This window comes from Ipomoea triloba, chromosome 8, assembly GCF_003576645.1.
Source record: "Ipomoea triloba cultivar NCNSP0323 chromosome 8, ASM357664v1".
Lineage (NCBI taxonomy): Eukaryota > Viridiplantae > Streptophyta > Magnoliopsida > Solanales > Convolvulaceae > Ipomoea > Ipomoea triloba.
The window spans coordinates 15,672,783-15,697,993 of NC_044923.1; the positions used below are offsets into that span (position 1 = coordinate 15,672,783).

At 36.9% G+C, this 25,211-nt stretch overlaps 1 protein-coding gene across 1 annotated transcript; it reads right to left on the reverse strand.

Annotated features, from left to right (window-relative positions):
- Positions 1 to 14,380: 14,380 nt before the first annotated feature.
- Positions 14,381 to 18,742, reverse strand: LOC116027162 (RNA-binding protein 48-like). The gene is made up of 9 exons (XM_031268608.1): positions 18,659 to 18,742; positions 18,488 to 18,571; positions 17,538 to 17,618; positions 16,497 to 16,636; positions 16,042 to 16,156; positions 15,882 to 15,951; positions 15,665 to 15,727; positions 15,479 to 15,600; positions 14,381 to 14,706 (listed from the first exon to the last, which is right to left on the reverse strand). The coding sequence occupies exons 1-8, from the start codon at positions 18,718 to 18,720 to the stop codon at positions 15,526 to 15,528; spliced, it is 690 nt and encodes a 229-aa protein (XP_031124468.1). The 5' UTR covers positions 18,721 to 18,742; the 3' UTR covers positions 14,381 to 14,706; positions 15,479 to 15,525.
- Between the last annotated feature and the right edge of the window lie 6,469 nt (positions 18,743 to 25,211).

A 25,211-nucleotide genomic window follows, 5' to 3' on the forward strand; every position in this document is an offset into this window, starting at 1 on the left:
GAAGAGTTCAAAACGGAATTAAGAGGTCAATTCTATACCGAACGAATTAAGGGCATCAAGTGTGAAGAATTCTTGCGGTTGAAACAACAGGGAACAACGGTGCAAGATTATCATGGTAAGTATGTGGAGTTGATGAGATTTGCGCAAGATATCGTACCCGATGAGGCAAGCAAGGCGAGGCGATTTGTAAGGGGGTTAGATTGGGGAGTGAGAAGTGCAATCGCACCATTTATGTGCTCTACTCTCAGGGAAGCATACAACAGAGCATCGGATCATTATCAAGTGTATTTAGATCAGCAAGAAGTCTATGGTCGGAAAAAGAGAAAAGCTGATGATAGGTCAGGAACATCTAAGGGGGAGAGTCAGAAGCCTACCCAATCAGGATCCTACTCAAGGCAGGTAGGAAGGAGGGAAGGAGCAAGTCAAGGGAAACAATTTAATTGTCGAAGGTGTGGACGAAATCATCCTGGGGAAAATTGCCAAGGAATGAGGATCAGGTGCTACAAGTGCGGTCTCTTAGGACACAAAGCCAACGAGTGCCAATCCAGGGTAGATAATTCCCGGACGAACTCACAGAATAACAGTCCAGGGAGAGGATTCAATGGGAGGAACAACCAAAAACCCACCGAGACTGGAAGCAAGGGATCTAACACGCCACAAGTCAATAGGGGCAGACCATTAAATATCTCTGCAGGTCCCAGCAACAAAGGAAAAGCACCAGTGGAAGAAAGCAGCACGGGGAACCAAGGCCGAATTTACGTCGTCAACCACACGCAAGCTCAAACTGGCGACGTTGTAACTGGTATATTTCCGATAAACTCAGTGCCTGGTTTGGTATTGTTTGATACTGGAGCTACTAATTCTTTTATATCCTCTATATTTGCTGATAAATTGAAACTAGAGCCTACCGCTAGATTAGATTTGAATGTGAAAACTGCTTCAGGACTAGTAGTAGCATGTAAAGATGGGTATGAGAATGTTTCGATAGAAATAACCGGAGTTAACTTCCTCGGGAATCTCATTCGATTTGAACTAGAAGGTCTGGATGTAGTATTGGGAATGGACTGGTTGGAGAAATACAGAGCCCGAATAGAGTGTAACGAGAGGAAAGTAGTTTTGCGTGGGCCGAAGGGGAGAAGAATATCCTACCGAGGGATTGCAAAACCACCTGAGTCCAAGTTAATGACAATGCAGAAGTTGAGGAAGTACGCTAAAAAGGGATGTGATGTGTGCCTCTGCTTGGTACACAATGTTGAGAAAGAAGAACCTGAGATCAATCAAATCCCTGTTGTGTGTGAGTTTCCCGATGTGTTTCCCGATGAGCTTACGGAGATGCCGCCCGAGAGAGAGGTGGAATTCAATATCGATCTTGTGCCAGGAACCTCGCCCATCTCAAAAGCACCTTACAGAATGGCACCAAAAGAGATGGAGGAGTTGAAGGCCCAACTGGCAGAGCTGTTGGAAAAAGGATTCATTAGACCAAGCATATCACCTTGGGGCGCACCAGTATTATTTGTAAAGAAGAAAGACGGGAGTCTAAGACTGTGTATCGATTATAGAGAATTGAATCGGGTTACAGTAAAGAACAAGTACCCGTTGCCCAGAATTGATGACCTATTTGATCAATTAAGGGGGGCTGGTGTGTTTTCCAAGATTGATTTGCGATCAGGGTATCATCAGGTGAGAGTGGCGAAGCAGGACATATCCAAAACGGCATTCCGAACAAGATATGGCCATTATGAATTCACAGTCATGCCGTTTGGAGTAACGAATGCGCCGGCAACCTTCATGGACCTGATGAACAGAATTCTCCTTCCATATCTGGACAAGTTTGTCGTTGCCTTCATAGACGACATCTTGGTCTACTCAAAGACACTGAAGGAACACGAGAAACATTTAAGAACGGTGTTACAGATATTGAGGGAGGAGAAACTTTTTGCAAAGTTGTCCAAGTGTGAGTTTTGGAAGAATGAGGTAGCATTTCTTGGGCATGTAATCACCAAGGAAGGAGTCGCAGTGGACCCAACAAAAATCAGAGCTGTAATTGAATGGGAAGCACCCAAGTCGATCACAGAAGTCCGTAGTTTCTTGGGTTTGGCAGGCTATTATCGAAGATTTGTGCAAGACTTCTCAAAAATAGCCAAACCATTAACAAATCTACTCAAGAAAACAACCAAGTATAACTGGAGTGATGAATGCGAGCATGCATTCCAGGAACTTAAGAAGAGGTTAACAACTGCTCCAGTGTTAACCTTACCTATTGGAACCGAAGGTTACGAACTATACACGGATGCATCTCACAAGGGATTGGGATGTGTTTTGATGCAAAATGGAAGAGTGATAGCTTATGCATCTCGTCAATTGAAAACACACGAGGTTAACTACCCAACTCATGATCTGGAATTAGCAGCTGTGGTGTTCGCTCTTAAAATTTGGCGACACTATCTCTATGGAGTCACTTGCAAAATTTTTACAGATCATAAGAGTTTAAAGTACATCTTTACCCAGAGAGATCTAAATTTGAGACAGAGAAGATGGCTAGAGTTGATTAAGGATTATGATTTGGAGATCCAGTATCAAGAAGGTAAGGCAAACAAGGTAGCGGATGCACTGAGCCGGAAATCAAATCATGCCCTTTGGGTATTGCCTGACCAGTTATGTAAGGATTTCCAGAGACTTAATCTGGAAATAAAAATGAGCATACAAGTGGAACAAGAAATGAAATTATGTGCTCTGACGGCCACTCCAACTCTATTCGAAGAAGTCAAACAAGCACAAGGAGAGGACAACTGGTTAAACCAAATCAAGGGAAAAATGATTGATGGAAAACATGGCCCATTTGAGTTATACGCAGATGGTAGTGTGAGATTCCAAGGTAGGTGGGTTATACCTACCGGTTGTAAGAAAATAATGGAACAATTAATGAAAGAAGGCCATTATACACCCTATTCAGTTCATCCTGGAGGGGACAAACTGTACAAAGACCTGAAACAGAACTTCTGGTGGTCAGGTATGAAGAAGGATGTTGCGGAATTCGTTGCTAAATGTCTAAACTGTCAAAAAGTTAAAGCAGAAAGGAGTAAGCCAAAAGGCCTACTACAACCTCTAGAGATACCTCAATGGAAGTGGGATTCTGTCTCTATGGACTTTGTGGGAGGACTGCCACTAACAAGGTCAGGAAAAGATAAAATATGGGTAATCGTTGACAGACTTACCAAGACAGCAAGGTTTATTGCCATGAAAGACACCTGGACTATGACTCAGTTGGCAAAAGCGTATGTGAGCCAAGTTGTTAAGTATCATGGAGTACCCAAGGACATTGTTTCGGACAGGGATTCCCGATTCTTGTCTCAGTTCTGGCAAGCTTTACAAGCAGCTCTGGGTACAGCATTGAAATTCAGTACTGCCTTTCATCCTATGACTGATGGGCAAACCGAGAGGACCATACAAACTTTGGAGGATATGTTAAGGGCTTGTGCACTAGATTTCCAAGGATCGTGGGATGAACATTTGGATTTAATTGAGTTTTCTTACAATAATAGTTACCATGCCAGTATCCAAATGTCACCGTATGAAGCCTTGTATGGACAAAAGTGCAGGAGTCCACTCTGTTGGGAAGATTTGGTTAGTCCTGTGATACTAGGACCTGAATATCTGCAAGAAATGACAGGAAGGATCAAATTGATTCGGGAAAGAATGAAGGCCGCACAGGACCGGCAGAAGTCGTATGCTGATTTAAAGAGACAATCAGTTGAATTCCAAGAGGGTGATAGGGTAAGACAATCATTTTTATATTAGGATGACTGTTAGAGATGAGAAAACCACAACTGAGAGTTTCACTATTGGCAGGTATTACTAAAGATATCTCCTACAAAAGGAGTAATGAGATTTGGGAAGAAGGGGAAACTGAGTCCAAGGTACATTGGACCGTATGAAGTACTAGAAAGAATTGGGGAAGTAGCTTACCGATTAGCACTACCTGCTGTGCTAGATCGAGTTCATAACGTGTTCCACGTGTCCCAATTGAGAAAATATGTACGCGATGATTCACATGTGCTTCAACCCGAGGTGAGTAAAACTCTTGGATTGAACTATAAAGATTATTAAGGTTATGTTATAACAGGCATACGATAATTCCTATAGGAGATGACTCTGGATGTGAACTTATCTTATGAGGAAAGACCGGTGAAAATCTTGGATGTTAAGACCCGAGATACCCGAAAAAGGTCCATAAAAATGGTCAAAGTATTGTGGTCCAACCATTTGGTGGAAGAAGCCACCTGGGAGTTGGAAGATGTCATGAGGGAACGGTATCCCGAATTGTTTGACTAAGGTATGTAGGATCAACCTACTTGTGGTATGCCTAAGTTAATTATGTGCTAATTTGCTACATCTATTCTATTGTGAGTAGCTTACCCTGAAACCTTAGATGTTAAGACCGAAGTTTCGGGGACGAAACCTTTTTAAGGAGGGTAGACTGTAACCCCTCGTCATTCCGGATCAGATTAAGGTTCGAGAAATATGTTTTAAGCTAAGACATACCTGAGATGAGTGACCGATGCGTCAAAAGGATTTTTATAAGGAAATATAGTTGTTATCAAGCTGTGATCGTTCGTGCCGGTCACGAACCGTAAAAAAAAAAAAAAAATTTAAATTTAGGAACTAGTATTTGGACTCGTTTGTCCTAGAAAAGGGATTTCTAGACACCATACCATTATTTTTGAATTTCCTATTGAATTAAATTAGCCCATAGCAGCAAAAATTTATTTTTGATCGTACATCGCGAAGATTCTGCGGTGTACCGAACCTAGCCCAAATTGGAGCTTTTGACTGGAATAAAATTTTAGTTTCAAGAATATTCTATTTAAATTATTTCCTACCGAAATTTCATCTGTTTTAACCCTAAACAGTCCATGTTAAGATATTTTTTCCCCAAGATTTCTAGGATGGTGACACTTGTCACTTTAATCCACCCTTAAATATTATTATATAAGTGGGAAATGAATTTTTGGTCTTCATTTTCCCATTTGGCCGAAAAAAAAAAGAGGGGAAAGGGGAGTGAATTTCTTCCATCTTCAACCTCAAGCTTCAAGGACTCCATAGCCAATCTTTCTTCACAACTTCATCAAAGATTCGGTAAAACTTTAATTTTATTCGGTAGATAGCTTTATTTCCTTTCCTAGATTAAGAATCTAAGTCTTGATTTCTTGAATCTTGTTGTTATGATGATGAATTGGGAGCTAGGGTTTCAAGAAGGAATTGGGGAAAATCCACCAAAAGCATCTTTAAGACAATATTAACTACTTTGGAGGTAAGGAGTTCCCTTAAGTTGGACTAGATTGCTCAAATTTGAATAATTGATGGTTGATTGTGACTTGGTGAAATTTAGTAAAAATGTTTAGTATAAGTTGCCTGTATATGGTGTATATAAGGTGTATGTATAAATTATGCTTATGCCATATAGGCTTATACTTGTGAAAATATTGAAATAAAATCAAGCTAGTTTCTGGCAGTGACTTCCGTGAATTTTTGGGAAAAATCGGTAAGGTATTTTGATCCAATTTTTTTTATACATGTAGTTCTATACGTGTAGATGCTACCATAAAAATTTCATAATTTTTGGAGTAGTATAAGTGTGGTTTCAAAATTATTTTCCAAAACTGGTCCAGAGAGAAGAAAAATCCGGACAGCACACTGCCAAGGGCAAAAAGGGAATTTTCTGTGTAAATTCGTGAACCTAGATGACCAAAACTTTTTATGAACATCAAGTACTATGAGTTAGGGTTCTACCAAAAAAATTTCAAGTGAAAAAGAGTTCGGGAACTATTCTTACCGGCTCGATCTTTCAGACTGCGCCAAGCTGAAATTTCTGAAAAGAAATGGTTAAAACCAATGTCGTTAAAGAGAAAAGAGAAGGAAAACCTTAGTTTCTGAGCAAGAGGAGGAGGACCTTGACTAACCCACGGGTGGCATATGCTCTGCATGAAGTGCCCTTGCCCAGCGGTTGTTACATATTAAATGTTGTGCCGTATGACATCCAATTCATACTTATGCGACGTCTAGTCGCTGGGTACTATATAACTCGTCGGATGCGGTATTCCCACGGGGGTGTGCACACTTAAGGTATAGATACCCCGATTATTGCGGGCAGGTTTCGTTTTAACGGACCCGGTTAGGCCGACTGGGAATCATTTTAACGTACCTGGTGCCAAGGGATCAGCGTTAGATCGGGGGACGACCACTACCCCGATCAATGATCCAAGTGGTCAAAGAGGGAGACAATTAGAGTGCTCCAAAGGCCTCACACTTTCGAAGAAGAAACTAAGTGAATTTTTGTAAGGAGATATGGCTATTCTGTAGCGGAGATGAGATGGAAATTGATGGAAAGCTCCTTGAGAGGAATGGTTGAAAACTAGTTTGAATAACTACAGGTTTGACTGGAGGAAAATATTATTTCCTATTTGTAAGAGAAGTCCAATTTGACTAAGTGATATGATTTCTTCTACGTACGTATATGTTTCACTGTGTTGTTATACTTTAATCAAAAATATATGTTTTAGAAAACCTTTATTTAAGTTTGGGCGATCCACGGATCTCCTTGCTTAGCCGTCGCGCTAACTACACTTCAATGTGTTGCTTTCAGATGGAGACCAGCGTTAGTTCTTGCAGTCCGACGAACTCCCCTAGTTCGTCAGAAGGTGTAGGTCGTGGCATGGACTACGACGTTTTTGTGCAGCAGATGAGTGGCGCCGACCCTTATGCGCCTGGCTATGCTCCTACAGCTCCCAATAGCTCACCGGCAGTAAATAGTGTTCTTCCTATTCCTGATGGTCCTGACGTACAGGCCACTTTTGGTTTTTACCCCATCGAGGTGCTGGTAGGAAGTAACCCCTAGAGTTTATAGTTTATTATCCTTACCCTTGGGACCCGAGTCCTCCCGAGAGTTGGGAGGAGTGGTCTATGGTCATAGTCGCTTCCCGGTTCCTAGACCATATCACATGGTACGAAGGGGAATGGCATCTTGTCTGGGGTGAGTTTACGGGTCCGACGTATCTCCAGATCGTGTAAGCAGGATGCACAGAAGGTCTGTAGGGGTTTATTCCTTTTGTGTAAATATATTTTGTAGCCAGGGGAGTGACTGATCTTGGTTAGTGGGGACATGTATGGCTTTAAACTTATGTTGGCCGTTAGGCAAAAATTTCCGGTACTTACTTTGTAAATATTTATATATATATATATATATCTTGTATGTTATTTCAAAGTGAGTGACTGTGTGTGTTGAGTAAGTTTCTTTTAGCCTGTGCACCTGAAGCGGGGTCTGTCAAAGGGATGATAGAACTTGTTTTGGGTGTGGCGGTAACACCTTGGGTTGTACGGCAAGCCAGACTCCTCAGGATGTACGGTAAGCCGGCCCGAGGGGTGTTACAAAAAAACAACAATAAAGACAGTTTATTGTGAAAAGTTCATATATGAATTCCAATCATGCTAATTAGGCTATGCCTTGATACAAATTAAAAGCACAAGTTGAAAGTTTAAATATAAAGCATGGAAGTCACTTTATTATTGATATAGCAATTAGTAAACAAAAACAATAGGTTATCAAAAAGACAATAACTGAGCATATCAAATTACCAAATTAAATATGCATTCTAAGATTCTAACAGAAACTAATAAAAGTATCCTATCATACATATAATTGATAAAAGAAAAAATCATTATTGAAAACAACATAATAGAAAATCTATTTGCATATAGTAAACTCATAAAAGACAGTATATTCAAAAAAAGTCATAAATTCAAGAATTAATGCTTTTTTTTTCTTTTCCTTTTTTTATTTGCAAAATTTAAGACTAACAAATATTCACATATAAATTTCAATCACAAAAATTCCAGTTTAAACATTTCAGTTTCTGGAATGAGAAACTGAAATTTTCATTCCAGTGTGTTTAAACTGGAATGAAAATTCCAGTTTCTCATTCTAGAAACGGGAATGTTTCTCCAATTTAAACACATTCATATTCCCTACATCACATACGCAAAAGCAAACAAAAAACACAAAATTTCCTTCCAGTTTAAACTGGAATTTCAAGTTCCAGTTTAAACATAACATTCCAATTTCTGGAATGAGTTAAACTGGAATGAAAATTCCAGTTTCTCATTCCAGAAACTGGAATGTTTCTCCTGTAACATAGCAACACAACACAACACAACATATACAGATAAACATAATTTCATATTACCTAAAGACAATATCAACAATTTATCAGCTTCAAGTTAATATTACCCAAAAATGAAAAGTGAATTCTGAAGCAATGAAACTAAGAAATATTACCCAAAACAATCTTTAAGTTCATATACAAAAATATATAAAATGCAGTAATATTGCACAGTTAATACTTATTACTAATTGAGATGAGAAAATACAGTAATTAAAATTAACTGTTGGAGTAAAATATATAATAACATATATAGTAAAATACACATAAATAGTTAGACTAAAAAACTAAGAAATATTACCCACAAATGAAAGACTAAACTCTGAACTTCTGAAGCAGTGGAACTATGAACTATTACCCAAAAAACCTTTAATTTAAATAGTTAATATTACAAAAATAAATAAATAAAGGAAGGAATCGAGGTTACCTTTTCTTTCGGCCAAGTCCTTGAGTGAGAGCTTAGTTCCCTTGCAGCCTAGGGTTTAGGAACGTTGAGTCACTGAAAAAACTCCAAGTATAGAAAAAAATTAGACAATCGTTTATGGAGATCAGAAGATCGAGGGAGATCTCAGAGGGAAAGTGGCCAAGAGGTAAAGAGGGACTGAATATTCTAGAAACCCTAATGCCTATATATAGTAGCTCGGGTTTCGGGTCGGATTCAAATTAAAATTCGCAAACCCGAAACCCGAAACCCGAACCGTGTTTTACGAAATATTGCAGTTCAAATTCGGGTTGGACCCGTTTCAGAACGGATTTGACCTGTTTCGGGTTTAAACGGGTCGAATTCGTGAAAAAACGGGTCCAACCCGAAAAATGCCCACTCCTATGAACAACATGCATGCATTATCACCAAATTAAAGATAAGTTTTCCTTTTTTTATTATTTTATTATTTTTGTTTCCTGATTTTTAACAAAATTTAAATATGTAATATATCTTTTAGAATTAAATTTTGAATTATTTAATTATAATTAAAATAAATAGAGAAACAACAGAAATATTTGTAATTATCAGTTTAATTAAATGTAATTATATTATTTAAATTAATTTTTATTACAATTATAAATTTATAATTCAAATAAATAAAGAAATAATTAAAATATAAGTGTGAGCATAAATATAATATAAACATAAATGTGCAGTCCAACTATCAGCTTAGGCTTTTAGTTGGATGGAGCACATAATTCAATTTGGTATCAGAGCTTTTAGTTGGATGGAGCACATAATTCAATTTGGTATCAGAGCCATCAAATCCTTCCCTTTATACGGGAAAAAACCCATGACCCTTCCCTTTATACGGGAAAAAACCCATGACCTTTTGCATGGCTCCCCTTTATACGGGAAAAACCCATGACCTTTTGCATGGCTCTGATACCAAATTGAGTCCTTTTGCATGGCTCTGATATCAAATTGAATCCTTTTGCATGGCTCTGATACCAAATTGAATAGCTCTAATACCCCTTTATACGGGAAAAACCCATGACCTTTTGCATGGCTCTGATACCAAATTGAATCCTTTTGCATGGCTCTGATATCAAATTGAATCCTTTTGCATGGCTCTGATACCAAATTGAATAGCTCTAATACCAAATTGAATCATGTGCTCCATCCAACTAAAAGCCTAAGCTGATAGTTAGACTGCACATTTATGTTTATATTATATTTATGCTCACAATAAGATAGTTATTGTGGGTCCACAAAAATAACTTAGAAAAAGTTTAAAATTAATAATTTTAAGATTGAATGAGATAGTAAATGATGAGATGGATGCTTAGTGGAAGAAAAAATTCAAACTAGGTTTTAAGGGATTTAAATTGTTATTTTTCCGTTGTATTACTATGTGTTCACTGACTTACACAAGTAGGAAATATTAGCAAACACTCAAGTGCTTAGTGTTCGGTTTCTTGATTCAAGAATCAAGATTAACGAAGATTGAGGATTGGCGCAGTGATGGATGTTGAAAGTGTGTTTAGGGGTACGTTCGGAATCAAGAAAGTGTTGGAAAAAATGGCAATAAATGGTATTTTAAGTGGCCATTTTGTGGTATAAATATATGTAGGGTCCACATCCAATTTGGGTTGGGTCAAAGTGGATTCGAATTCTTCGTAGTAAGACGAAGAGATCGATATATTATACGCTCAAAATGGATAATGGGTGAATGAGAAATTGGTTCTCAAAGTAGACCCATTGAGATGGAAAAAATGTGGGAAAAGCTTTAAGGAAAACCTTTGTCCCACATTGGTTTGGGAAGAGGATTTCACCCACTATAAATACAAGAGTCTTTTTAAGGCTAATTGACTTGTATGGCATAGAGGCTCTCTCTCGCGCGCAAGGGGGTACAAATCAAATCCCAAAATGAGTTCGAAAAGGCTTGAACTCGTGTGCGCCGGCACATGCGGGCACGAATGTCGTCCGAAAAATTGGCTATGCAGAAATTCCGAGCGATTTTTCCATCTTAGACCACTGCCTGCGACCTCTCGAGGGTGCGCAGCAACGCGCGAGACTATGTCTCGCGGCACAGATGTTCGAGACATAGTTGAGGTCTCGAATTGGGCTAGGAAGTTCGAGACATAAATGACTGCGACCTCTCGAGGGTGCGCAGCAACGCGCGAGACTATGTCTCGCGGCACAGATGTTCGAGACATAGTTGAGGTCTCGAATTGGGCTAGGAAGTTCGAGACATAAATGACTGCGACCTCTCGAGGGTGCGCAGCAACGCGCGAGACTATGTCTCGCGGCACAGATGTTCGAGACATAGTTGAGGTCTCGAATTGGGCTAGGAAGTTCGAGACATAAATGACTGCGACCTCTCGAGGGTGCGCAGCAACGCGCGAGACTATGTCTCGCGGCACAGATGTTCGAGACATAGTTGAGGTCTCGAATTGGGCTAGGAAGTTTGTTCGAGACATAGTTGAGGTCTCGAATTGGGCTAGGAAGTTCGAGAGAGACATAGTTGAGGTCTCGAATTGGGCTAGGAAGTTCGAGAAGTTCGAGACATAAATGATGTCTCGTGCGGCCGAGTTACGCCCGTGCGATGCGTTCGATGTCTCGCGGTAGGAAGTTCGCGGCGGCCTGGACTTGATGTCTCGTGGCAGAAACGTGATCTCTCACAGCTCACAGGACGATCTCTCGCGGCTAAGAACTGATCACTCTAAGTCCGCTCAATCGACCTCTCAATGCTATGAGTCACGTCTCAAAGGCGATCTTCCAGTGTGACTTTTGCTTGACCTCTCGTGGACAGGTTCTGGCCTAACCTTTCACCTTCGTGGTGACCGTTCAAGAGCTTAACTCTAGCTGTTACGGAATTAATTTTGTATTAATTCTAATTGTTTTTTTTTGTGAGTTAAAGCTATTGTTAATGGGGTTAGTGGAGAGCTGTTACGTAGGTTATATAGCCAAAATTAATTGCCATATTAATGTGCCATTATTCCTTAATCTCTTATATAATTCCAAGATGAGCAGGAGATTTACACACGAAAGAAAATCAATTTTCCACCTCGAAACTCTGCTCCTCCTTCGTTCTAGTCACCTGTGTTCATCCCACGTTCTCGTTCGCCGGATCCAAGTTTGTGTGCTCAAACGGCGGATCGTAGTACGTTTTATCCTGGGAAACCTAGACCGCAACGCTCCAACACCCCGGGAGGCGATAAATAAGGTTTTAAGGACAAAACCAACTCGACTCGTACTTACAACTACACCAAAGTCCGTTCTTCACCGTCCCTTGCATTCCAGGTTTATCAAACCTTTGTTGTAGGTTTAAATTCCTGAAATTTCTTGTAATATATTTTGCTTAGTGGATTTTCTATTTTCGTCATTTTTCTTGGGTATTTCGAGAATTGTTTCTCAATAGAAAGAGCAGGACATCGTGAGTTTGATCGAAGCTGCGATTAACGTTGCGGCACTGATTGTCCCTGACAAACTGAAGAAGCATAGAAGCAGAATCGTGAAGTTGTTGTTTGACGAGGATCCACTCAATTCAACTGACTTGTTTATTACAAAATAATTATCTAACTACAGAAAGGTAGAAGAAGAGAATACAATAAGTAGACGTATACAGGTACAACAAATCAGTACATCAATAACAACAATAACAACACTGTTAAATTCGTAAGAAATAAATCCGAAAATAACAATACAAAGTAGAAAATCCAAGTCGTGTATGCCACACTTTCCTTAAAACCGATTCGCTACCTCCCACGGGTGCTAGGAGCGTTGTAGTGTCGGTCTCCCAGGATAAAATGGATTACAATAGTATAGTTGAGCACTCAACCTATACTATTTTCAGCGAACTAGAACAAAGTTGAACACTTGGAGTAAGAAGAAGAAGAAACAGCACTCTTGTTCTTCTTTCGCACTCTGGTTTCTTGGTTTGGGATGAGAAAGGAAGAAAGACAGATTATTTTCGAGTAGAGTAGAGAGAGCAAGGTAAGTGTACTGTTGTGAGTGTTGTCTATATTTTTTCCGGATGAGCTGAAGAGGTATTAAATACCACTTAGTGGAAACATGTGTTATGGGCACAACAAGACAAAACAAAAGAGAGTGGGACAAACTCTTTTAAAAATTAGAGATTCCATTCTTTGTCTTAAACAATTTGAAGTGGGGTGTGGGTTTATTATTCCAAGAGAGCAAAAAGGAAGTGGCTTTGGAATTGTACATACGTGGGAATAAAATTGCAGCCACCATAATGCTTTGTCCCATCTGATTTTCGAATTGAGAAGCACAAGTGCACAGCAACAAATAAAATGGGAGCACATGTCTCCTTTTTATTTAAACACCACTATTTCCAAAACCCAACAAATATAATATGGAGGCCCATCGGCACATATCTCCATATTATTTAATCAGCTACTCTTTTCTGATTAACGAAAATCAAATAGGTCGAGAATCAATATCTCATTCACCTATTAAATATTTTTGACCCATAAATATTTGTACCACAAAATATTCTTAGTCAAAATTTTCCAACATTGTTTTCCGATGACGAGCTCGGTTTCGACGACGACGAAGACGATAAATTGATTGATCGTCCCAAGGTTGCCGTTTCTTCTCCGCCAAAGAAGGAAATCAAGAAAGCTGTGAAATTAATGTCTGCTGCTCCTCCGACGCTGTCAATGTCGGAGAATATCGTGGGCCGTCAAGATAAGTCGATGGAATTGAAGAATTTAGGGCACAATAAGTACCATGAAGCGGAGAAGAAGGGGAAGAGGAAGATAGAATGCATGGATTTCCGTGAACCACCTAAGAAGCATTATTGCGGCGACCGGAATAAAGTGAAGCCTCCCGCCGGCGGCGATGTCCGACGACGGCTGCTTTCAAGAATGAAAGCCCAACATGGTAATTAAGCCAAACTACAAACTAAACCCTTCATTCTGTGATCTTAGAATTGAACCCAAAATTCAAGAATATAAAAATCTAATCATTTCCGATCTTGGATGGAGTTTTTCTCTTCGATCATCTGTTCTGGCCTGGCATATATATGTTTCATCCATTTTGACATTTTTCTTAGTTGTCTACATGAATGATTGCAAGAATTAAATTGCAATTAAGAATGTACAGTGGTTATACAACCCCTGTAAATAGGTTTTTGTATGTTTTCCTAGCATATGTTGTTATATGTTTGTTAGCCATTGTGTTGGTCCAATGCATGTGATAATTACATTATATTTCCAAATTAAAATTGTTTGAAAGAAAAGACATTATTGAAGCATAGGGGAATTAATAATATCTTCCTACTATCTTTAGCTTCAGCAATGTGTTGTTTCCCTGTCCCAAACCGCAGTGCTTTTCCTCATTCTACCTTAATTTGAAGGAGAGAACTGCGAATTGGCATATCTTAAACGAAGGAATGACCGGGATAATGAATTTTAGCATTAAAATAATAATAATAGATTTCATTGGTAGAAATTAAACATAATTGTCATTTTACTAATACTCGTAGGACCAAAATTGGTATTTGATCGTCGGCATTAGTATTCTTAGATTTCATTTGCTCCGTATAACCTTGTTGTTTAGTTGAAAGAAATTGAAATTCATTTCCTACCTAATTCTTTAACTATGTAAAATTATTTTACATTGTTTGCTTGAAAGAAATGAGTCATTTCTTTCGTTTCACGGAATTGAAAATTCAATCCCTCACCCACCCCAAGAATTGTAATTCCTAGCTAGATGAGAAGAAAAAATGTGACAATATATTATAAATAAACAAATGTGACAAACATCCAAAATATAATTATTCTTAGTACATAGCCCCTTTAATTTGGGACTTGAACAGAAACTAAACATAAGCTGATATTTTGACATCTATAATAAACTGGAAAATGCCTGATTGATTGTACATATTTCATTCACAAGATATAGATGACAAGCTGTATAAGTGTGCATTCAATTTTCCCATTGCCCTTGAGGGATTTGCAAAGCAAATATCTTTCATGGCAACCACAGCATTAGATGACAAAAGTCCTTCAGTGATTTCTTGGAACATGTTATACCATGCTGCAGTATCAACATAAACATGTAAGCTATATTGAAGCCCATAAAGTTAGTCCACTGTCAAAGTCAATGCCAATAAGATGGAGTGCTACGTAAATAGGGTTGTTAAAGGACCGAACACAAACAATCTCTTCGTTGGTTAAGATTTTTAGGGTGTTCGTATTCGTTTGTTAAGTGTCCATTAACATTCGCGAACACATTCACAAACGTGTTCCCTTAACGTTAGCGAACACGTTTATGAACACATTCACGAATGCTAAACAAACAAACACGTGTACACGTTAATGATCATAATTTATTCGTGAATAAGAAATAGTCTATGTTCACGAACAATAATCAACCAAACAACATAACAACTATACAAAATTAGGCTAAACTAAAGTAGTATCTTGAAATTTAAAAAAATAATAATAATACTAAATTGCACTTAAATGAGTTTGTTCGTGAACAGTCTTAAATGAACACTAAATAAGCATGTTTGTGAATATTATTAAATGAATATGTTCATGAACATTATTAAATGAACACTAACGAATGCGTTCACGAGCTCATAGCAAACGAGCATACAAATGTTCAGACTATGTTCATTTATTAAACGAGCTCTGAAATTTGTTCATTTATGTTTGTTTTACCTTAATAAGTGAAGGTAAACAAACGCTTACCAAACACAAACACGAGTAGTTTATCGAAAGCTCTGTTCATTAACACCCCTATACGTAAATCAATTAACCTAGCATAGCAATTTTAGTGTAGAGATAGATGGAAGGCATGAAACCTTTTATAAAGCAACAACTTCTTTTCTCATCACTTGTCAGAAACTTGTCAAATTCTCCTCCTATTGTCCACTCGCGCTTTCTTGGAAGTTCCGGCTTCTGGTTGTTCTGCACTGGATTGTATCTAAGGAAAATGGACAAATTAATATGCAACCTCTAAATCAAGTAACAGTAAAATTATCATTTACCTTATTTAGTTTTTCCCTAACCAACTGAACAGTTTGATTCATAGATTCTGATGAAAAATATTCCTGTGATTGAACAGAACGAGAAAACCCCTATTGTCAGTCAAGAAAAACTAGAATGGCAAAAAGAGGAAAATGCTTTAGAACATAAATTTCTCTTGCAAATGTTACCAAAAACAATGCAAGGAATTTCATTTCATGATATTCATTTATAGCTAACCTCGTTAGAAGATACTATAGTAATAGAGGAATCTCTATTATTAGCGGTCTCCTGTGGCTCCATGAACTGACTAAAGAAAACACATTGATTTTAGGTCTTAGTACATAGTTCCTATGAAAAATCTATCATTCTATCCACATCATCTTGCAAAGAAAATTACCTTTGATTAATTTCTAATGGTTTAGAGGTTATATGTGAAGAGGTTGAAATGATTATAGAGTTGCTGGCAGCATCAGGCCCAGGCCCCGGGATTGCAGAACTTTTGGTTCTTTGAGCTGAAACATTGCAAGTAGCATCAGGCATCGGGACAGAAGGGAAAGAACAAGCAACCAATACAAAGTACAAGTCAACAGTGTTGTAAAAATTGGCCTAGGCGCTAGGCACCCCTAGGCCGAGGGGATTTCACCCCTAGGCGTCTTTTAGTCGGCCGGCCAACTAGGCACCCAACTCGGCCAAGTCGCGAACCACCAGGCTGGAGGCTGTGGCAATGGAGACGCTCGGGCCTGTGGACTGTGTAGAGCGGCTAGAGCCTATTATTATTACTCAGCCACCTGGATGCCCGACTAGCGCCTAGTGCCTTCTGCAACCATACAAGTCAGCAAGTCAATGACATACAGTTTACTCGTGTCTGAACTTCCCTTCTCCTCCCCTCTAACTTCTCCTTTGTATCAGATAGGCTCTCATATTGAGGTGCATAAGAGACCTGGAGCCTGTTCCCGAGGAATACAAACTCATCCAATTTCCTCTTGGCAAACCTATATCAAAAAACATTTATATTTCTCAAGCCGCACCCCATATACATGCCAAGATGGCATATCGCTATATTCGATGCTACATGTACAATCACCAAGGACAACCAATCACACAGAAGATACAGTTATACAGTACTGAAGTGTGTAATTGTGCCCTTTTATTAAGGTAAATGCTATATTCTTGTTCATATAAATGGTATTTATTCTGATTTCGCATAAACTAAACTTCTAATTATGCATTAAACTCTTACTTGTACCTGATTCAAATGGTGACATATTAATGAGAAGACCCAAATAAAAATAGAGTAGCCAGTGATTTTTTTTTCTTGATTTTTAAAGTTAAAAATATACTCAATAGTTTACTATCCAAATATCCAATATCCTAACTTCCTAAGGCCTCACAAACGAAGAAAGAAAGTATTTCTAGTGTCAAAGATCGCGAAAAAACCCTCAAAAATCAATATAAATGCATAACAACAGTCCCTTATCTTCAAGACCTTGACAGTTTATTCCATATCCCATGCTTTCCATACCAAATAATGTATACTATCCCTTAGGATACCATAGCGTATATTTACTGGGTGCAAAGGCTAAGAACCTCATTTAATTTTTCTTTTCATTAGCCATTTGCCCATTTCCCAAAGCATAATCCTCCATTTCTGTAAGGAACGCAAAGTCTCTAAATGGTTACATCTCCTTGAACAAGGAATCTAAATATAATATAAGAAATATACTGTCATTTTCTAAACTAACAGTCATATAACAGATTCCATTGATACATGAAGTACATAACCAACGCACTTTTCACCATTTTTTTTCATTTTGCAAGTTTCTTAGGTTCTTCATAAATCAGTTTTAAAACACACAAAACCTAGGCAGTAAAAACATAGAAAGCTAATGTCACCTGGCATTGTCTACCCTTTGGAACTTGATCCAGTAGACATCAGTAAATGGTTCGCAGTCTTCGGCATCCATGGGTTTACATCTGAGCAAAACAATAGAAAAACCAAGAAAAAAGAAAGTATACTCAGTACAAAAATAATACCAAAAGATTAGCATTATAAATAGTGTTCAAAAGATAACAATTCCAATTAGAGTTGCACCAATCAGGGAAAAGCATATGGGGGGAAAGGAAGCTGCTTGAGGTCTATGATTCAGCTTTTAGACTATGCCAGAGAAAAGAAAACAATCCGAGTTAATACCGAATTTAGTCCTCGACTATAGAGGTTTTTCTAGATTTAGTCCTAAACGACTCTTTGTGCTTAATTAGGTCCTCCACTTCGATGGTTTTACCCAATTGAGTCCTCAATTGTTAAAATCAATGACTAAATCAAGAAAAACCACTATAGTCAAAGACTAACTTGGGTAAAACTACTATAGTCGAGGGTATTAATGGGGTGAAATTACCAAGCTATCTTAACAGAAGACTCAATTAGATAAAACCATCAAAGTCAATGACCTAATTAAGTACAAAAAGTCCACTAAATCTAGAAAAACCAATGTAATCAACAACTAAATCGGTTATTAACTCAAAAAACAATCCATTAGAGAAAAGGAATGGAAAATTTAACTTCTAAGCAATTAGACAGATCACTTATATACAGAATAACATCAATGAAATCAAAAGCATATTAATCCGAAGACAAAAGTTTTCCAAGTGCAGTAACCATAAATCACAATGTGGAATTCCCTCAGACTTCCAAAATCCCAACCTTCAACAAACAAAAGGTGAATAAAATAAAAAGGATTTTAATTTGGCAGAAATCGAAGATTGCGTTTTAGGCTACCCGAAGAGAGCTTTAAAAAAAGGAAAAGAAAAATAAAAGACTGAATATTGAAGCAAGAATACAGTACTCTTCAACTTCTCCATAAGTGGTGAACAATTTTGCGAGATCATCCCCACAACCCAGAGATGGAACGTTCCTCACAATCAAAAATCTGCCAGAGATACCAACAAATTCGAGTGAAATAAGAAAATGGCCGAAAATTGGTTAATCAAACAAAATTTCTTAGAGACAAACGAACTTGGACTCATCGCAAACAGTATAAACGCGCACTGCAGGAGTCTCGTCTCTGAATCGAGGCATACCTTGGCTGGTTCGCGTAGGGGACGGACCACGGAGAAGGCTTGAGCTTTTCTGCTTGGTATATCTACGTGGTCAATCTCCCTCCGTCTAACGGTCCGGTCCACCGCTGGGCTTAAGGGAATCGTCACTTGTGAGAATTGAACTCGGGTTCTCCTGAAATTCTTTCTCCACAAAAGTAGAGGTGAGAAAAAAATCGGACCGACAAAAAAACCGACAACCGAAAACTGAACCGACTGATTATTTCGGTTTTCGGTTATTAAGGCAAAAAAAAAGTTCAGTTTTTCGGTCAGTTATCGGTTTTTCAAGAGAAAATCGAAAACCGAAGGTTAATCTAAACAAAAAATATATATAATTTCATCTCATTTACATTTTGCAAGTCCATAGTCTATCACATTAATTTTAATCACTTATTGAGTTACACGACATTTGTTAATCATATAATGTATAAATATAATTCGTTTATATCGGACTAAACTACTATTATAAAATGTGAGAAGTAGTGTATTTATATTATTATATATGCTGTATTTACGTGACAATTAGTGAGAAGTAGTGTATTTATATATATTGTATTTACGTGAGGATTAGTGAGAAATAGTGTATTTTTAGTACTGTATTTACTTTAGAATTGATATGCAATTTGTACATTATAATGATCTTAAGTTGTAATATCTTTGGAATTGGTTTTTTGAGGAATATACATACTGCAACTATTAATTAGTTTTCACAAATCAAATAGATGTAGTATGTTTAAATATATTTTCCCCATAGTTATAATTTTTCTAACTGTTCATTCACTAAACTATTATTGTACTTGATGACATTAATTTTAATTGATTATAAATATTCTTTTAGCATTAGTAAAAAAATAGCTATTTTACTTTAAAAATTCGGTTATATTTACCCGAACGAAACCGACCGAAAACCGTCGGTTTCGGTTATGAAGGTTCGGTTAAATTTTCGGTTATTTCGGTTATTAACCGAAAACCGACCGATGCTCACCCCTACACAAAAGAGCCCACTTGCCACTTGAGCTACCACATTGGGTTGAGAAGGCTTGAGCTGTTGAGTATATGTATATGAGTATATCTATATGGATTGCTACAGTGTTATACACGTCCATCTAATTAGAAAAAAAATGTCAATAAGCAACCCAACTGGTCATGTCAATGATGATGTTATAGAGGTAAAATTTGTTATAAGAGATCACATATTCACATATCAGATCAGAGACAATGTGGGAACAAGCTCTAGCAAAAGTCTAGCCTCTTAAGTTTATTTTGTTAAACAAATAAAATTATATCATTATTATAAAATTATATCATTTAATTTTCTCAAAAAATACTTATATCACTAAAAAGTTTTATTTAAGATATTTTAAATGATAATTATATTGATACTAGTTTTATACGCGCATTGCGCGCATGGGTTAATGCCCAATGTTTATATTTAAATAAATATTTAAAAGTATATCAATGCAAGATTATATAGGAGAAGTTTATACATGGGTAATTGAATGCCGAATTTTTTTATTTAAATATCTAACTCAAAGTATATGAATCCAAGATAATTAATATAGAAAATTCATTATAATTATTACTAAAATAAATGTTTGCAACTTTGTAAAATCGATAGTCTAAATATTTGGTCCAAAAATGATAGTCTAAATAAATACTACTTTTAATTTGAATTTTTCTAAGTGTTCTTAATTCTCTTTTGAGTAACATTGTTATTGTCTTCATCTTTACTATTTGTTCTCTTCCTTTTTGTTGGTAGTGTGTTATTTGCAATAACAATTCGGTTATTGTTGGTAGCATAGATGACAACGTCATGCAATGAGATTATGATATAGGAGCTATGGACTTTCCTTTAGGTGTTCTGCTTGGGGTTCATTTGGTTCAACCATTATTGTTGAATGAGTTATTGTGGATAAAGAAATTCATAGTTTAAGAAAAAAGATTAAATAAATTAATAAAAATTTGAAAATTTAAAATATTATGTATTCCAAAGATATTAAAAGGTAGTTTCTCGCTTCAATTTGCTGGGTAATGAGTTATTTGAGTATTTTCATTGTCAACAAATCCCCCAAGTAGTTAATATGATTGGTTTCAAACTATTCTTTTTTATTTTTTTCATGGTATTAAAGAAATACATATGTATCATTTTTTGTGTAACTACTAATTTATTTAATTCAATAAGAGTAAAATAGAGTGATTCCGCTTCAATTTGTTGGGTTATTATTTGAGTACTTTCTTTGTCAACCAGTCCTCAAGTAGTTAATATAATTAACTTCAAATTATTTTAAATTTTTTTTCATAGTATTAATAAAATACTTGGTAACTAAATATATAACATTATTTTGTACTATAACTTTGATATTTAATTACAAGATACTGTAAAAATAAGATAATGGACAATGTAATTAATATCAATTGATAAATTTGAATGTAAAGAATCTTTGCATGAGAGAAAATAAAGACAATATAACTAATGAAATTATTTCTCTTATTTAATTTAATTTTTTGATAATGAATAATTTTTTCAAATAAAGGTATTGTAGACACATAATTCTAAATTAAAGAAATACATATGTATCATTTTTTGTTGTAGCTACTAATTTATTTAATTTAATAAGAGTAAAATAGAGTGATAAACTTAATTATGTCAAATTTGATTGAGATGAGGTTCGAACCTAAGACCTTTCTTATAGAAATTAATGGATAAGTTAAAAGTTAACGGAGAAGAGAATATTTAACAGAAAACTTAACCGATAATCATAAAAGTAAGGTTAAATTAGGTAATCTCTATTAATAATATTAATCTGAATTATCTTAACCATCTATTTGATTAAATAATTCATCTGGACCATCCATTTGATTAAATAATTTGACCGCCATTTTTTCTACCCATTTTAGGCCTAACTCTCTTTGGCTCTTATTAGTATAGTATATTTTTATTTTAATGTTTTAAATTACCATAAGATTATATTAGGTTATTTTCGCCAAGACCTTGTGGTCTAGTGACACCAAGTTCCACCCCCTAGATTAAGAAAGTAGTTATGCACAGATACTACATTCTAACAGAATTAGTAGTCGTCAAAAAAAAAATATCAGGTTATTTTCAATATATTATTGATTCATATTCAAAACATTGTAATTTCAATTTTACAATAGTAATGCAAATTCATCATTATATTGATAAACATTAAATAAGTTCATTACGCAAACACAACAAATTCATTTTTATAATACTACATGTTTGTTTTAATTTTTAGAATTGTATTGCAACTACATTATAATGATAGATCTTAAATAGATTCATTAATAGAATGATGTAAGTTCATTTTTACAATATTGGTGGTTCATTTTTACAATACTGAATGTTCATCTTTAAAATAATAATGCAACTACATCATAATACTGTTGAAACTAAAATATGTTCATTAAGATAATATTGGAGGTTCATCTTCACAATGTAGAGTGTTCGTTTTATTAATATTGCAAGTCCATCAATAAACAACTAATATTCAAAATATATTATTATTATTAGTATGATTCAAAAGATTTCAAATAGATATTTTTAACATTATTGTTATGGAGTGTACAAGTAATATGGAACCTATATATATTAGGTAACATGGAGATTTATAAGGATTTGAGTAGGTAGTCATTTTGTTTCCTTATTAAAAGTCTTCTAGCATGTATTTATAGGGTTGTGCATTCTCTTTTCTAATATACAATATACAACTTATTCAGAAACTCTCTCTTAACTTTCGTAACATGGTATTAGAGCCTTTAAAATAAATATCTTTTCGTTGCAAATTCTGACAACGTTCTAAAAGGCGCGAGACTCATGCACCGCTGCCCTCCTTTGCCACTCTCCTACGCGTCGGCGCGTGAGGCTCCTCCAACGACAGAAAAACGTTTTGGTCAACTACTCTTGGGTTGCCTGAGTTCGTTTGCCAAAAACCTAGACTTGGTTTGGACTATTGCGTTGTCATTGATTTTTTACTTCACGGTCACTTTGTCTTGTACACATTCAGCCTTGAATTTTGTGTACTTTGTGATCATTTATTTTTTCATAGATATAGCTAAAAATAAGTCTGATACATCTGTTAAGTCATTCTTGATCTTTGCTGATGAGTTTGCTAAGTTGGAGTCCATTGCTTGTTTTGTTGTTGCACCCATTTTTTGTGCTCATTGTCGTTTGGAGCATGTTTCCCTTCTGTTGGTAAAGAATCGTGTAATCTTTTATGGAGTTTGTCTTCTTCACCCAGTGTTTGTATGTCGTATTGGCCTGGTGGTGTCCAAGCTTCCGATTCAGGGGGAGGGTTCAATCCCAAGCTTGTTCTGTCCACTTTGAGTTCACTCGGTTGTCTGTGGTATTAGTGGCGTCCAAGCTTTCATTTCAGGAGAGTGCTGATGTGTAGCAAAAATGAGTTATGGTGAGTGTACGGGTGTGAAATGTCATTCCACTGAGGATTGGGGATTCTAGCACGCAATATGCAATCACAAAACTAGGCACTAGCACAAGGAAATCAACAAGAAGCTAAGCAAACGACAATAAGGTAGAACAAACACATATAAACAATAGATAAAAACAAAATAAAGAAATAGGACTCAAGTTAGAGGTATTACTCTATTGATGCTTTAACACTTAAGGTTGGGGAAGAACATTTTACCTATGGTCATGAGGCAAGCACAAATAAATCCTAGTCAAAACAAGGATTAGAACAAGGATTGCCCCACTTCCATGGTGTATCAACCCAAGTTCTTGAAGAACAAAAGCTATTTAAGCCCCAATCTACCCCTATTTCCATAGAAGGGAAATTGGGTTCGAGAGTGGGAAGGCTCAAGTCTTCCATCCAATTCTCATTGAAATGAAAGACTTTCCAAACACAAACAGCAATTGCTACGTATCAACTATTGCAAGATAGATTAAAGACCCAACTCAAACACATGAACCCTAGGTTGGGGTTCTTCCCTTAGTTTTTTTCACAATAATCACAACCTAAGCATCAAAATAGATAATACAACCCTAACTCAAGCCCATAAACTAACTACTCATGATTAAATAGCATACAAAACACAAAAACACAAGTAATAAACATAAATCTTGCAAAAGAAAAGAAACTAGGGAAAGAAAGCTTCTCTATTGAAATAGGTGGTAGAATCTTGAAATCTAAGCTTCAAATCCAAGATTACAAGCTCCAAAAGTGTTAAAAAAAACATAGATCTAAGCCTAATCTAACCTAAAAATATGAAACGAAGTGAATGAGAGTGTCTAGGGTTCTGATGTTGTGTGTATGGTGGTGAGTGGGAATGTGAAGGTGGAAGTGGTAAAACGAAGAGTTAAGACTCCCCGAGTGTCGTGTCTCTCAAGGATGGCGAATGGGAACCGAATACGTGTGGCATTTAGGAAGTTGAAAGGTAAGAGTTACAAGAATCATAGGGAGAATGTTTGTTCATGGTTGGTTTTGTAAGGTAAAAAGGGATAGAAAATACAAAAGGTAAAAGGAAGGGGTGCATGCCAAAGTTAAGCTAAAGGATTGATTATCGTAGGTAGCTTGGAATTGGGTTTCGGGATTGATCTAGGGAGACGGTATTGGTATTGAGTGGCGTCACACTCAAACTCTCAATCATCATTCGGTTGAGGCATTTTATCGAACACCTAGCCTACCACTCCTCTCGGATCTCGTCCTTTCGGACTAAGAGCGGAGATATAGATGAGTTGGGCTCGTGAGAGGCCGCTATCGCGCACACTCTCACTTCCACTCGGTTTACTAACTACCCCGGCCGGAAATAGAAGCAAAGATTGAACAACATCATCCATACAAAACATCAATCATACTCCCACAATACCAAGATCATAAGATAATATCTAAACATCAATCCATAGATCAACAAGGGCACACACACCCAACTACTCTACTCTTAACATGCTAAACATTAATATCAACAAAAGAAGCAAGCAATAACATAAAAGAACAAACTTTATATTAAAAGAAGAATGTTACCTAAGGGAAGCTTTTGAATCTACAAGATCTTCATCCTAATCTACTCTAATCTAAGGAGGAGTATTGGAATTCCTCCCCAAAGGGGAATAATTTGGAAAAGAAAACTAAGATCTAAATTATGGGGTGCCTCCTCCTCCCTCAAAGGTCTGAAATAAGGAGCCTTATATAGGGGGAACAAAATAGGGGCAAGATAGACAATTTCTGCGCAGCATATTTTAGGGCTGATACAGGGGTCTCGACGCGTCGAGCCCTCAAGGAATTTTCCGAAAAAAGCTACGGCACGTTCTCGACGCGTCGAGCCCTGAAGACTCTTTTCCGCGTTTCTTCCTCACGCGTGGTGGAGGTCGTGAGGGGTTACTAGAATGTTTCCACGCCCCTCCACACGCGTGTGAGGCTGCGTCGGAGGCTCCTGCTTCATGGCTTCTTCATTTTCTGCTCCGTTTTGGCCTTAGGTCCTCCGTTTGGCTGTAAAATA